Source organism: Perna viridis, chromosome 14 (genome assembly GCF_037379345.1).
Source record: "Perna viridis isolate PV_CMFRI_1.1 ecotype Kerala chromosome 14, ASM3737934v1, whole genome shotgun sequence".
Lineage (NCBI taxonomy): Eukaryota > Metazoa > Mollusca > Bivalvia > Mytilida > Mytilidae > Perna > Perna viridis.
The window spans coordinates 5,567,338-5,580,601 of NC_142458.1; the positions used below are offsets into that span (position 1 = coordinate 5,567,338).

The 13,264-nt window shown below is 32.8% G+C and overlaps 1 protein-coding gene across 1 annotated transcript in view; it reads right to left on the reverse strand.

Moving 5' to 3' along the window:
• Positions 1-13,264, reverse strand: part of LOC148597888 (vacuolar protein sorting-associated protein 11 homolog) — a 38,976-nt gene that overhangs the window by 14,965 nt on the left and 10,747 nt on the right. Inside the window, exons 8-16 of the mRNA XM_088560024.1 lie at positions 11,754-11,843; positions 10,660-10,796; positions 9,347-9,488; positions 8,879-8,958; positions 8,296-8,449; positions 6,259-6,405; positions 4,046-4,237; positions 2,516-2,621; positions 2,225-2,254 (exon numbers count right to left, since the gene is read on the reverse strand). Coding sequence (XP_088416150.1) covers positions 2,225-2,254; positions 2,516-2,621; positions 4,046-4,237; positions 6,259-6,405; positions 8,296-8,449; positions 8,879-8,958; positions 9,347-9,488; positions 10,660-10,796; positions 11,754-11,843 — 1,078 coding nt within the window. The remainder of the gene's footprint in view (positions 1-2,224; positions 2,255-2,515; positions 2,622-4,045; positions 4,238-6,258; positions 6,406-8,295; positions 8,450-8,878; positions 8,959-9,346; positions 9,489-10,659; positions 10,797-11,753; positions 11,844-13,264) is intronic.

Sequence of the window (13,264 nt, forward strand, 5' to 3'; positions counted from 1 at the left end):
GGAACCAGTGATCATATTTTGGTTATTCACGATAAACAAATGAGTATCCAATTTATTATGTAGATTTTCTCCATAATTTATAGATACTTTCAACATGAATTTTATATTCTGCGATTGGTGGATTGATATCAAAGTTGTAACTTTTTAGTGGGAGAGTAAAATTACATAATTTATTTCACAGTGTGAATTATAGAAATTAATTAAACTGGGAACATTTGCCAAACAATGCTATCTATATAATAATGCTTAAGAATCTTCTAAGACTTTTAAAAATATATTTTTTTAAACTTATAAGGTAACTTGGAATGAACAAAACCTTTCTGAGGTTAAAACAACTACATGACACAGACATGATATGTCAATTATGTAAATAAAAACTGTATACCATACGGCAAGTTATTTTGATGGGTGTACAATATGGTGATTTTGAAGCAAAAAGGCATACCGAAAGTTTTTGCATTTCTATTTCGGCGGATGATAAGTGGTGCACTTACTTCAAGCTATTGATAATCATAATGCTATGTGGAATTTATTTTGTCGTTTTTAGACAGACAGCTAAAATATGCCAAAATCAGCACCCTGGGAAAATTACATGCATAACAGTATGGTATTTACACCTGTCAAGTTAGATTGCTTGTAATTGTAAATTAGATGTATATTGACTATTCTCTATGTATTTAGGCTAAAAAAAATTATGTATCCGTTCACCCTACCAACACTCCTTCTGACCCCCTACCAAAAGTTTTTATTTGTGATTTTGAAAAAAAAAATAATACAAGTGCTCCCAGGAGCCTGAATCGCTCACCTTGTTAAATTTTTGCTTTCAAGGGCAATAACTCTAACAAGAAGTTGACCGACATTTTTGACTTAGGTAGGACTTAACATGAGGATCATTTCATCAATCGAAAGTGTCATTCTATCTACATTATATAATAGTTTTCAAGTTATTGACTGAAAACTGCAAAAAACGTAATTTTTTGCCATTCAAGGGCAATAACTCTTGTATGGAGTCGTCTGACAACTTTGATCCCTGAAGACTTTTGTAGGCCTTATAATAAGATTCACTTCAGCATTGGAACGTTTCCTTCCATCTATCATAATTTTCAAGATACAGCCTGAAAACTGTAAAAAAAGTCATTTTTCATATCTCAAGGGCAATAACCCTTACATGGAGGCGTCTGACAACTCTGATCTCTAGAGACTTTTGTAGGACTTGTAATATGGATATTTCTGCAATTGAAAGTTATTGGCTAAACCTAACAGTTTTGGAGATATATGCAAAAAAAACTACTGTAGGACCCCTATGTTCTATTTTTAGTAAAGGCAGCAATGTTTTTTAACCAATCAAAAATCCAAAAGGTAATTTTGTTAAGGATACCCTATAAAACAAAAATACCAACTTTAATTTAATTGAATTCAGTACAGTAGTTTCTGAGGAGAAGATTTTTTAAAGTAATAACATCAAAAACAGCATAAAAAGTCCAAAAAGGGCAATAACTCCAACAGGGGTCAACAGATTGTCACCAAAATTTAACCACAGATAGATCTCATCATGGTGAATACTTTAACCCTGTCAGAATTTGGCTATCTGCTGTCTTATCTTTATGTTCTATTTTTTGTAATGGTGGCAATGTTTTTTTAACCAATCAAAATTCCGAACAGCCATTTTGTTAAGGATACCCTATAAGACAAAAAAATCAACTTTCATTGGACTCCCGACAGTAGTTTCTAAGACGAAGACTTTTAAAAGTAATAACATCAAAAACAGCAAAAAACGTCCAAAAAGGGCAATAACTCCAACAGAGGTCAACATATTCTGACTAAAATTTGACCACAGATAAATGTCATCATGCTGAATACTTTTACCAAAAAGTCAGAATTTGGCTAAACCTAATGGTTTTGGAGATATATGCAAAAATCTGCTGTCTGACTCCTATGTTCTATTTTTAGGAATGGCAATAGCTCACATAGCCTACGCCAGATTTGGTTTTATTGTATTCTCTGAGTTTGGTGTCACACTTATTTCAATTCAAAATTACAAAAAAAAATTAAAATTGAAAAAAATCCTTAGCTACTGAACTACAAAATTTTAGAGGAGTGATTGGGAACACAACCTTTTTTTTCCCACATTAACCCAATCATAACGATTGTGCTATATGATTTTTAAGAAATTAAATACAGCACTATAAAATACACAATAGTTTAACACCGTATTAATACATACCCTCTAAACTGGCTGAATCTATAAGTGGCCCTAAAATAAATAAAGAATATCAACGGAAGAATCAAAAGTAGACAGACTTTAAAGAAAACAAACTGGTGCCTAAAAAATAAATTAACATGAAGAGTAATTATAAACTACATGTATCTTAAGTTAATTAATTCATTATTAATTATTAATTCTCGGACTTGTCGTTAAAGAAACAAAACCTTTACCAGGGAAATTTTTTTTTTTTTTACAATTTTTGACTTTAAATAAAGACACTGACAAGTCTTTATTTTGTCAAAAACTTACTGTCTGTTGGTTTGTAATCGGTACATAATCTTTTCAGCAGCTCTGTAGTCTGTACTGGCACTTCTGACATCAACATCTTTCCATACTTCTTTAAATTTTCTTCTGCCTGAAATCAAATTATCATCATGAAGTTGCTTGCATGAATTGTTGTTCTAAATATAACCTGTACAGGAAGTTGATATCAGTGAGCCCCAAAAATCACTTACAATGTATGCTCCATCTATATAAAGCCACACATCAAATTTGAAATCAATCCATCAACAGGAAGCCAAGATAATTGTGAAGAAATTTTGACAGACAGATAGATGGAATGACAGCCGAACATACAAGGTGAGCCCAATATACAAGCCATTAATGATTAAGGGTATAATGAGTATTTTTAGACAGGGAGATACTGTAAACAAATTGCCAGTGTACCTGTTTTTTCAGTGTCAGTCTTGTACATATTTTTACAGTATTCATTTTAGACAGAAAAAAAGGACATACAGAAACTGAAGAGAAAAAAAAAGCAGAAAATTAAAGATAGGTCTGAAAACTGGCAATTAAGACTAAGATTATTATTACTGCCTGAGATGTCATAAAAGAATTTCATTTGTGGAGCGCCAACCAAAAAACCCAGGACCATAGACAAGACATTAAAAAATTTTGCCTCACACTTCAACATTTTCCAAACTTTTAACCTGCGTAATTGTGTGTCCTAAAGTCTTGATTAACTGATTGATCACAGTTCAATGTCCTATTGCAGATATTTTAAACATTTCAAAAATTGACCTGACCCTGCTTTGACTGACACTCTGAGCTGATTATTTTATAGGTAACAGCAAACAGGTAAACACAAACTTACCTTGTCAAACTCTTATTTGTCAATATATAGCCTCTAATAGGCATGAACTTACCTCATCAAACTCTAATTTGCCAACATACAGCCTACAGGTAGGCATGAACTTACCTCATCAAACTTTAATTTGCCAACATATACCCTACTAACTGGCATGAATTTACCTCATCAAACTTTAATTTGCCAACATATAGCCTCTAATAGGCATGAACTTACCTCATCAAACTCTAATTTGCCAACATATACCCTACTAACTGGCATGAATTTACCTCATCAAACTTTAATTTGCCAACATATAGCCTCTAATAGGCATGAACTTACCTCATCAAACTCTAATTTGCCAACATACAGCCTACAGGTAGGCATGAACTTACCTCATCAAACTCTAATTTGCCAACATATACCCTACTAATTGGCATGAACTTACCTCATCAAACTTTAATTTGCCAACATATAGCCTCTAATAGGCATGAACTTACCTCATCAAACTCTAATTTGCCAATGTACAGCCTACAGGTAGGCATGAACTTACCTCATCCTACTCTAATTTGTCAATATACAGTCTACAGGTAGACATGAACTTACCTCATCAAACTCTAATTTGCCAATACACAGCCTACAGGTGGGCATGAACTTACCTCATCAAACTCCAATTTACCAAATATACAGCCTACAGGTAGGTATGAACTTACCTCATCAAACTCTAATTTGCCAATATACTCCAGTGCTTTGTCACAACCCTTAATGTCCTCTAACTGTATACGGAGATACCACTCATGTTTGTGATGTTTCTCTGCTAGGGACAGGGCATGTTTGTGGTACCCAGCCTGTCGACAGACCTTCATAGCTGTCTCCACATCAAAGTCCACTTCTCGGTCCTTTGTCTACACACAAAAAACAAATTATGCAAAATCTAAGATGTCTTACATTGATACATCAGATTTCATCTTGGGTATTCAGTGAAGTAGTGACGTTTACATTCTTCTGTGTATACCACACATTTATTTCAACTTTTCCTTTGGTCCAGAAAGGTGGTGCGTGGTATACACCAAAACAAGGAGTTTCTAGATTTTTTTCTGGTAACATAATTTCCGGGAATCAGAAATGAAGTTATTAACAAAGGACAACATCGAGCCATTTTCTATTTTTGAGAACAGTTTTTTTGTAAAATAAACAAATAAAGTTTTACTGATATTTAATAGTTGTGTTATACATCAATGCCATTTTCTTGCATTTCATAGTTTGTTTAAAAAACCATGATAAGCTTCTTATTTTTCTCTCAAAACACGCTGTCCTAATTATAACTTCTTCACCTGACTGTGGTGGAGCAGTCTTCATGAAAATCAGACAGGAGGTGATACATGCATGTCAAAAACCCACCAATTACACTGTCATTCCAGAAACAATTCCAAAACACATAACAAATCTGTTTTTCTTTTGGTCGTTGAACTCACAATAAAGATTACTGTGAAAGTACTTTTATTAGTGGGGTACCAATTTTCATGGATTGAGGAAAAAACACATGTTCGTGGATTCTTGAATTCGTGGTTTTTACATTTTCAATGTACACATCAATGGAAATTTCCTTTTTGTTGGTAACCAAATTCTGTTGTTTGGCCTACCCAAGAAAACGGTAAAATTTGGATTTGAAATAGCGGAAATCTACTAAAAAATGGAATAAAATCATCCCCGATAAAATGTGTGGCACTTTGTACTAGTGCTCATTCTTCATTTGGTTTGATTTTGAATATTTTAGTGGGGGGAATTAATGTATGATTTTCTCAAAAATAATCATCTGAATAGAGAAAAGACTATTGTTATGTAAACATACAGTACATTTAGACCAAACAAGGGGCTCCCAGGAGCCTGAATCCCTCACCTTCTTGAATTTTTCCTTTCAAGGGCAATAAATTAAACAAAAATTTCTTAAAAATTTTGACTAAAGAAGTCTTTGGTAGGACTATCAGAAGATCTTTTCAACAACTGACTGAAAACTATTTAAAAAAAAAAGTCATATTTTTCCCTTTCAAGGGCAATAACTCTTACAAGGAGTCTGAAGACTTTTGTAGTCCTAATAATATGGATCATTTCAGATATTGAAACAATTTGGATAAACCTAACAGTTTAGGAGATATATGTGAAAAACTACTGTGTGACCCCTATGTTCTGTTTTTAGTAATGGCGGCAATGTTTTTCGACGAATCAAAAATCCCCATATTAGTTCTATGCAGGATAAGCCAAGGAACATTCATACCAAGTTTGGTTCTAATTAGTCAAGTAGTTTCAGAAGAGAAGAATTTTGTATAATTGTTAATGAAAGCAACGGACAACGATGACGGACGACAACGACGACGGACGCCAAGTGATGGCAATTGTTTGTTTAGTGAGTTTTTCCACACAATGAATCCCCTCTACCATAGGCAGTGTCTGAATTTTATATTGACTGGTACTGAAATAAACAGATTCTTGTACCAATAACAGTTTTAACAGCTACTAATATATGTATACAACTTCTGTTTTTTTTTCTTTTTTTTTTTGTCAACAATAAAAAAATCAATGTGATTCAGATTGGACATGTCTTACAGTAAATCTTATCAATGTTCTTGAGATTTCTGGAAAAACTTTGGGTTGTGGCAATACAAAACTTCTTTAATCTGATATTTGTAACCATTTACGATGTCATATCTGAACACTATGGAGTTTCTACAGAATTTATAAATATATTCAGACAAAGTACATGTATTTTTTTTTAATATTGTGCCACCAATGTGAGGTGTCCTATTAGCCAAATATTATTTTGTCAATTTTCCAAAGACTTTTTAATAAAAAAAAGTTGGGTTTTTTTTTTTGGCAATACAATTATCTTATCCACACTATAACCTTAACTTTGAAACTACAAACTTACCATAATAAATTCATCTAGTTTGCTGACATCTTTCAGCTTTGTGTAACAGTTCAGTAACAGTGTAGTATGTTCCTCTGTTGCCTGTTGTGCTTTGTGAAGAGCTTGTAGGTATTTGGTCAGATTGTGTATTCTCTGGGCATCTAAAAACTTAAAAGAAAGACCGATATTTACTAAAGTTTAACACCAAGAAAATTTACTTAACGTTTTTTTTTTAATTCACTCAACAACAACGAGATCATACAATAAGTCTATAACTGACTGATTGATTGTTGTCAATCCAGCTGCAAAAAAATTCAAATGCAGAATATGAAAGTGAACAAGTTGAAATGGTGATGATGGGCAAAAAGGAAAAGCTTCGCTTAAACTGTCACCAGAAAAACTGGTACAGGTGGAAAATTTTGCCTTCTGTAGTAGCTCCTTGCTGGGATGATTTTACAAGGTCAACAAACAAAGTTGAAATTGGCAAAATCAGAAGGAAATATATAGTGACAAAAGAATTGTAACAATAAAATTTGGATTTGAAATAGCAGAAATCTGCCAAAAAACAGAAGAGTAATCAAGGGAACCAAGATTATAGCAGTAATCAAAAGAATGTAATCTAAAGACAAAAGACCAGACATGGAAAACAGACATACACAACAAAGAACATAAAGTAACTAAAATCATACATACAAAGTAACAAAAGCAAATGAGCAACTCGGACTCCAATCAAAAATTGGGAGCATGGACCAGGTGCACCGGTAGGGTAGGCAACCTCTGTGTTTCTAGAAACACCTGCAGAGTTGCTCATAAAAAGTCAAGTTTGGGGTAGACAAATGAGGAAAGGAAAACTTTGACAAGTTGAACAAATCAGTTTTCATGGTGCAGATGGATACACTGTAACTATCCATGTGTTCATGATGACGACCATAAAACTTTTCTAGTGATGAATTCAATCTTGTAGCAACATAACCCTGCTCCTGAAGCCTATTTATTAGAATTCTAGCGTGATACAAAAAGTCTGTGCAGTCTCTGCAAGTACTGGCATAACATAAGAGTTGTGATATGAACATGCCATACGCAGGTGCTGAGGGGATGTTGCCACAGATGAAAGGAAAGTTGACAATTCTGAATGAAAGTCATCACGTTTGTGGAAAAGTTTGGTCAATAATTTTCCTTTACCATCAATTTCTAAGTGTAGGTCAAGATATGAGGCTGACTTCACAGTGTCTGTAGTATCCTTTATCTCAAGTTCTTTGGGAGAGATGCGATGTATCAAATCCCCAAAATTAGGATTGTTTAAAGATAATAGGTCATCTACATAGCGGAAACTGAGATTAAAGGATCTAGCTAAACGATATTCTTTCTTTTGGATCAGATCAGCTATAAAGTCAGCCTCATAAGAGTGAAGGAATAGGTCAGCAAGTAGAAAATCACAATTTGTTCCTATTGGAATGCCAACTGTTTGTTGAAAAACCTGTCCCTACACTGGACAAATATGTTGTTGATAAAAAATTCCAGTAGTTTGTAAACATCATCTTCCTGATCATGGCACATTTTAACATATTCAGGATTCCACACTAACAGTGGTTCAGCAGTCCTATGCCTATCTAATTTTAGAGAGGACTACCATGAAGTTTTAATTGGCAGTCTTTTGGTCTACCTAAATTATTTTTTTAGGCTACCTAGCAAGAAAAAAAGAGTGTCATACCATGATATTCTGATAGAATCTACAGGTAGGGTTTCTAACAAGGACAGAGCTACAAATATGGGTGACAACAAAATTACCAAACACTAATCAGTTCCATAATCAAGGCAACATAGATATTACACCACTGGAGCAGCTGGTACTGAATGGTCCTGACTTGGTACAGGCATTTCAAACAAAATGGTGGGTTAAATCCAGGTTTTACAGCATGTTAAAACTCCCTCTTCCATTGTGGCATGAATAAATCAGTGGTGATTAAATAGCATTCCCAAGCTACTGAGTCATATAGTAGTAAATGTACCTCAAGACAAGAGATTGCAGAAAACAATATTAAAACATTGCAAACTTACTTTTCTAATGACATAAGAAGCCTCTAATTTGCCAATGGTTTTGATGTATTGGTCAATAGCTCCATCATGATCTCCTTTGCCATACAAATGGTCTCCATATTGTTTGAATATATCTATCAGACCATCCTGGTCATACTGTTGTGACTTGGCTAGACTAGAATACAATAGAAACTAATGAATAGCTCCTAAGATCAGACAGATTGGAATGAATAATTAAATGTTTCAACAGGACACAAAAAGTAACCGAATAACAAAAACCAAATTGTGTAGCCTTTTTGGGGCGTATAACTTATTCATTGTTATTATTATGAAATTTGAATGATTCTTACAAAGACTGCTACTTAAAAATGACATGTAATTACAGAATTTGCATGATTCTTACAAAGACTGCTACTTAAAAACTACTTTTTCTGGTAAAAATTCATTGATTTTATTAATTCACTTTCGTGAAATTTTGTTCATATAAAAATAAAGTCATTTTGAGCCTTTTCTAGAAAAAAAATCCCCTACCAACCTACCAATTCCAAAGTGTTACAACAGCAGCATAACAATACATTTTTTTTAAATAGCATCACATACAAACCTAATGGCTAATTGGTAGTTATTCTTCTTAAACAACATTTCTAACTTAGTTTGTGTGTCTTTCTCCTGTAACTGGTATAACTGTAAAATAAAATAAACCAGGTTTTTGTCTAATCACTAATTCCACAACAAAGAGACAATAAAATTCCTATTTTAAGCTGTGCAAGATTTTCTTATCTCACCCACAGGTTGGGACCGAACATGTGCACTTTCCTGTAAAACACGCCACAATCATATAGTGAGTAAGTTACAACATATGCTTCACCACTACTAAGAAACATCAAATTTGATATTAATTTGCTAAGTAGTAGTAGGGACATTTGAGACAGAATTTGGATGGACAGAATGACAGATGAAACTGCTGACAAGCGGATTCCACATTTTTATATAAAAATGTTTTGTAATTTTTCCATCACTTAACAAAACCTGTGTTAAATAAATGACCCTTGACTTTTGACCTGAAACTCACCTTCCTGTCACCACTTAGGATATAGACACTCCCCCATTCACAAAGTACATTTATAACATCTGGATATGGAGCTGTATAGGCTATGAATTTGTTCTGGATGTCATAAACTGATACAATGTTCATCTCAAATGTTTGACCACCTCTGAAAAATAGATTGCAACCATACAAAATCATGTATTAACAATTTCAAAAAAACAATAGTTCTGGAACGTCTAATTCAAAACAAAAATATAGTTGCATATGTTATTGTGCTAAGGCATACCTACACTCATACAAGAAATTGATATCAGAGAGCAACCATAATCAATTCCAACGTATATGAAGCAACATACCAACTTTGAAATCAATGCATTTATTAGGAGCTGAGATTTTTTGTGACAAAATTTTCTCTATCATTTCAAGTAGTGGAAAAAAGGGAAAGTCCCACAAAACAGAAAGTTGATATTGGACAGCTTCCAAAATGGCTTATAACTTAAGTCCCATCTATTCGAAGCCACACACAAAATTTCAAATCAATCCACTCAACAGGAGCCAAAGATAATTGCAACAAAATTCAAACTGATGGAAGGGTGAACAGATGGACTGACAAGGTGGCTCCAATACACCACTCACTCTTTATGGAAGTATAGCACTGCTCTTTGAATAGATAAATGTTGCTTGGTATTATGTCTAACGGATACTTTACCCTAAATATTTGTTTTAAGTACTTCTCTCTCTAAGAATCAGGCAAAATGTGTATAAAGTGTGGCACATGAAGTAAAAATACACAGAGATTTTATTGCATTACCCAAGAATTTATACCTCATAACCTCAAGAAATTACTGTAAAAGTGATTGTAAAATTTGCCTTCTTAAGATATTGATAGTTCAAATTTATTTGAAATGCACCATGGAAAAATGGCGGGAAAATTTTTCCAAAAGTTTTTGCCTCTATATATAATTATCTACGTTACCAGTGCTGAATTTAAATAGCTTTTCAGTTGTTTTCTAGATGTATTTTAATATATTAGGGGCAAAAAAGACCAAATTGAGAAAAGTGATGTGCCACTCATTGCCTGATTCTTTCACAGAATTGTACTTAAATGTATATAGTAAATATTTTTTTTTTACAATTTGCTGTGTGATATACCTTCTTTTTGTGAGAATATTATAAATTATTTCTTTAAGCTAAATAAGGTAAAAAATCAAAATTGAATCATGGGTTTTACAATAAGGTACAATTAAAACCATGAGTTTTACAATTAATACAATTCAAATCATGGGTTTAACGTTTGAGTACAATTCAAATCATGGTTTTTGTAACAAAATAATTACAATATAGGTGCTCTGGGAATGCCTTTAAACTCCTTGCCTACTACAATTAGGTATCCTCTGAACCAGTGAAGTTGTAGTTTCTCTCCTTCAAATGCTAGACAAGGGCCTCGGCCATCTGGTTGGTAAAAATATACAGCCTGAAATTTAAAATTTCGGCATTTTGAAAGATTCAGAGAAATCATATGCCATCAACTGTAAAGCAAACAAATATTTATTCATCAGTGATTTTTTGCTAAAAAGATTCTTCAAATCAGTTGATTATCTCTTTTTTTCTGTTTTGCATTAGCCATACTTTAAAAGCATCATGATTTCTACAAATTTTCCAATATTTTATATAAAGGCATACTAAAGCATCATAACTTTTCAAATCCTCCTTTTAAGGAGGTAGACCTAGGGTAAGGGACACAACTCCTAAAAATCACTGGAACGTTTGTATTTAACATTTTACATCAATATTATGTAAGCATCTAATTAACTTGGATTGATTTTATTCTGCTTCAAACGAAAGCTTGAGAGGCTTTGGTGATATTGAATATGATACAAACATATCAATGATTTCAAGAGTTATATCCCTTACCACAGGTCTACCTCCTTTTCAGGCCTTATAAAACAAGTTTGACCCCACTACAGACACATCCCATCCTAAGTCAGTATGTGTCTTTGCGTTGTTCTTTTGTTTTTTAGTTTATTTTGGAGAAGTATCATTTTTCTGTAACCATGGATTTTATAACTTTTGTTGTCAAGGCCTTTCAGAGCTTAAGTATGTTTACACCTGTTGAAGACCTTTTTATGATCTCTGTGTATTTAATATTTTGTACTTATGTCATACATTGCTGTGCTGTATTCAATCTTTTTTCCCTTGTCTAAAGTGCTAACCTGAACATGTTGAAACAGAAGATTTGAGGATAATACCAGAGATGATTTTACGAGATCTACAAACATACTGGAAATCGCCATAATCGGAAGTAAAAAGAATCATAACAGTAAAATCCAGATTTGAAATAGTGGAATTCTGCTAAAAAGTGGAAAAAAATCAGTAATACCAGTGTAAGAAGTTTAAGGAATCAAGACTTGGTCTCTGAAATAAAACTTACATCCTGTCTTCCTATAACCAGTTGGTTATCCTGACTGATATCAGACATTACAGAGCAAGCAGTGCAACACCCAAAGTCTTCTAGAGTGGTCTGAAATACACAGTAAAATGTAAATACAAAATCTTCCACAGTAAAATGTATATACAAAATCTTCCACAGTAAAATGTAAATACAAAATCTTCCACAGTAAAATGTATATACAAAATCTTCCACAGTAAAATGTATATACAAAATCTTCAAGGGTTGTTTAAAAAACAAGAAACAAAAGAACATCCTAAGTCTTCTAAGTAAAGTAAATATTAGCACTCAATATATTCTAAGAAAGTCAGAAAATAAAATTTCAAAATTATAACATCCAAAATCTTGAAAGGTTGTTTGAAAAAAAATAAGGAACATTTCAATATTCAAAACCTTCAAAGGTTTCAGATAAAAAATATCATCTTTCTCTAAAAAAACCATCCTCATTATTCTATATTTTCATTGTTGAGTTAAAATATTTTAAAAGAACCAAAAGATATAACTAATATAAACATGTAGAGTAGCCTTATAAATAAAAAAAATGAGGGATAAAGACCATTCATTACTAAAAATAATATGATATACTGTGAAAGTACTATTGTTCTTGGGGTACCAATTTTTGTTGTTTTCAAGGGTAGGTTAAACCATGAAATTTGGTTCCCAATGAAAAGAAGGATCCCAGTGATGTATATCCTAAAAACATCAAAACCTTCTTCCCTAATGCACAAAAATTGGTATCCATGAATTAAATTACTTTCACAGCAAACAATAAGTTCCTCAACATTTTAATGTCAATATAAAGATGATTTATGTCCAAACTACAATCATCTACAGCAAAACGGTTTGTACAAGTCAGTAAAAGTTCGTTATTCATATTACCAGAAATCAACTGAAGGTTTAATGTTCACTTACTCCAACACTTGGACCCTACATACATGTAAAATGTCAGTCCTTGTAAGAATTGGGCAGTGGTTGAAATGTGGTATGAAAAAAAACCATCATGTTGATAGCGTAAATTGCCTATTGCACAACCAGAATCAAAAGAAAAGAACAAGATTGTCCACATGCAATGAAATATAATTTCCTTGAAATGCACTGTAAATGAAGATTTAAAGGGCAGATGAAGTGCAGATAACTCTTGTCAAAAATCTCATTTATCTAACATTCTATTAAAAAAATTTACAAGCAAATCCAACGATGCTGAGATCAAGTAATGGTCTTTTCGAATAGGGCATGTAAGTCTGGTCATGTGACTCCATGGTTTCATGAGAATGGGTCATCTTCTACCATTTAAATGCATGGAGATTCACCATTAACATAGCATTGAGTTCAATATTAAAAGCAAAACATCTTTTTTGTATAAAAATACTGATAAAAAATGACAAATATCTGGTTATACAGGATAAAATGTTAAGAAAAGCAAAAAAAAAATAGAAGATTTTGCAAAGTAATGCAGCATTTCAATTTCCCAGAAATAAACAATAAAATGAGAA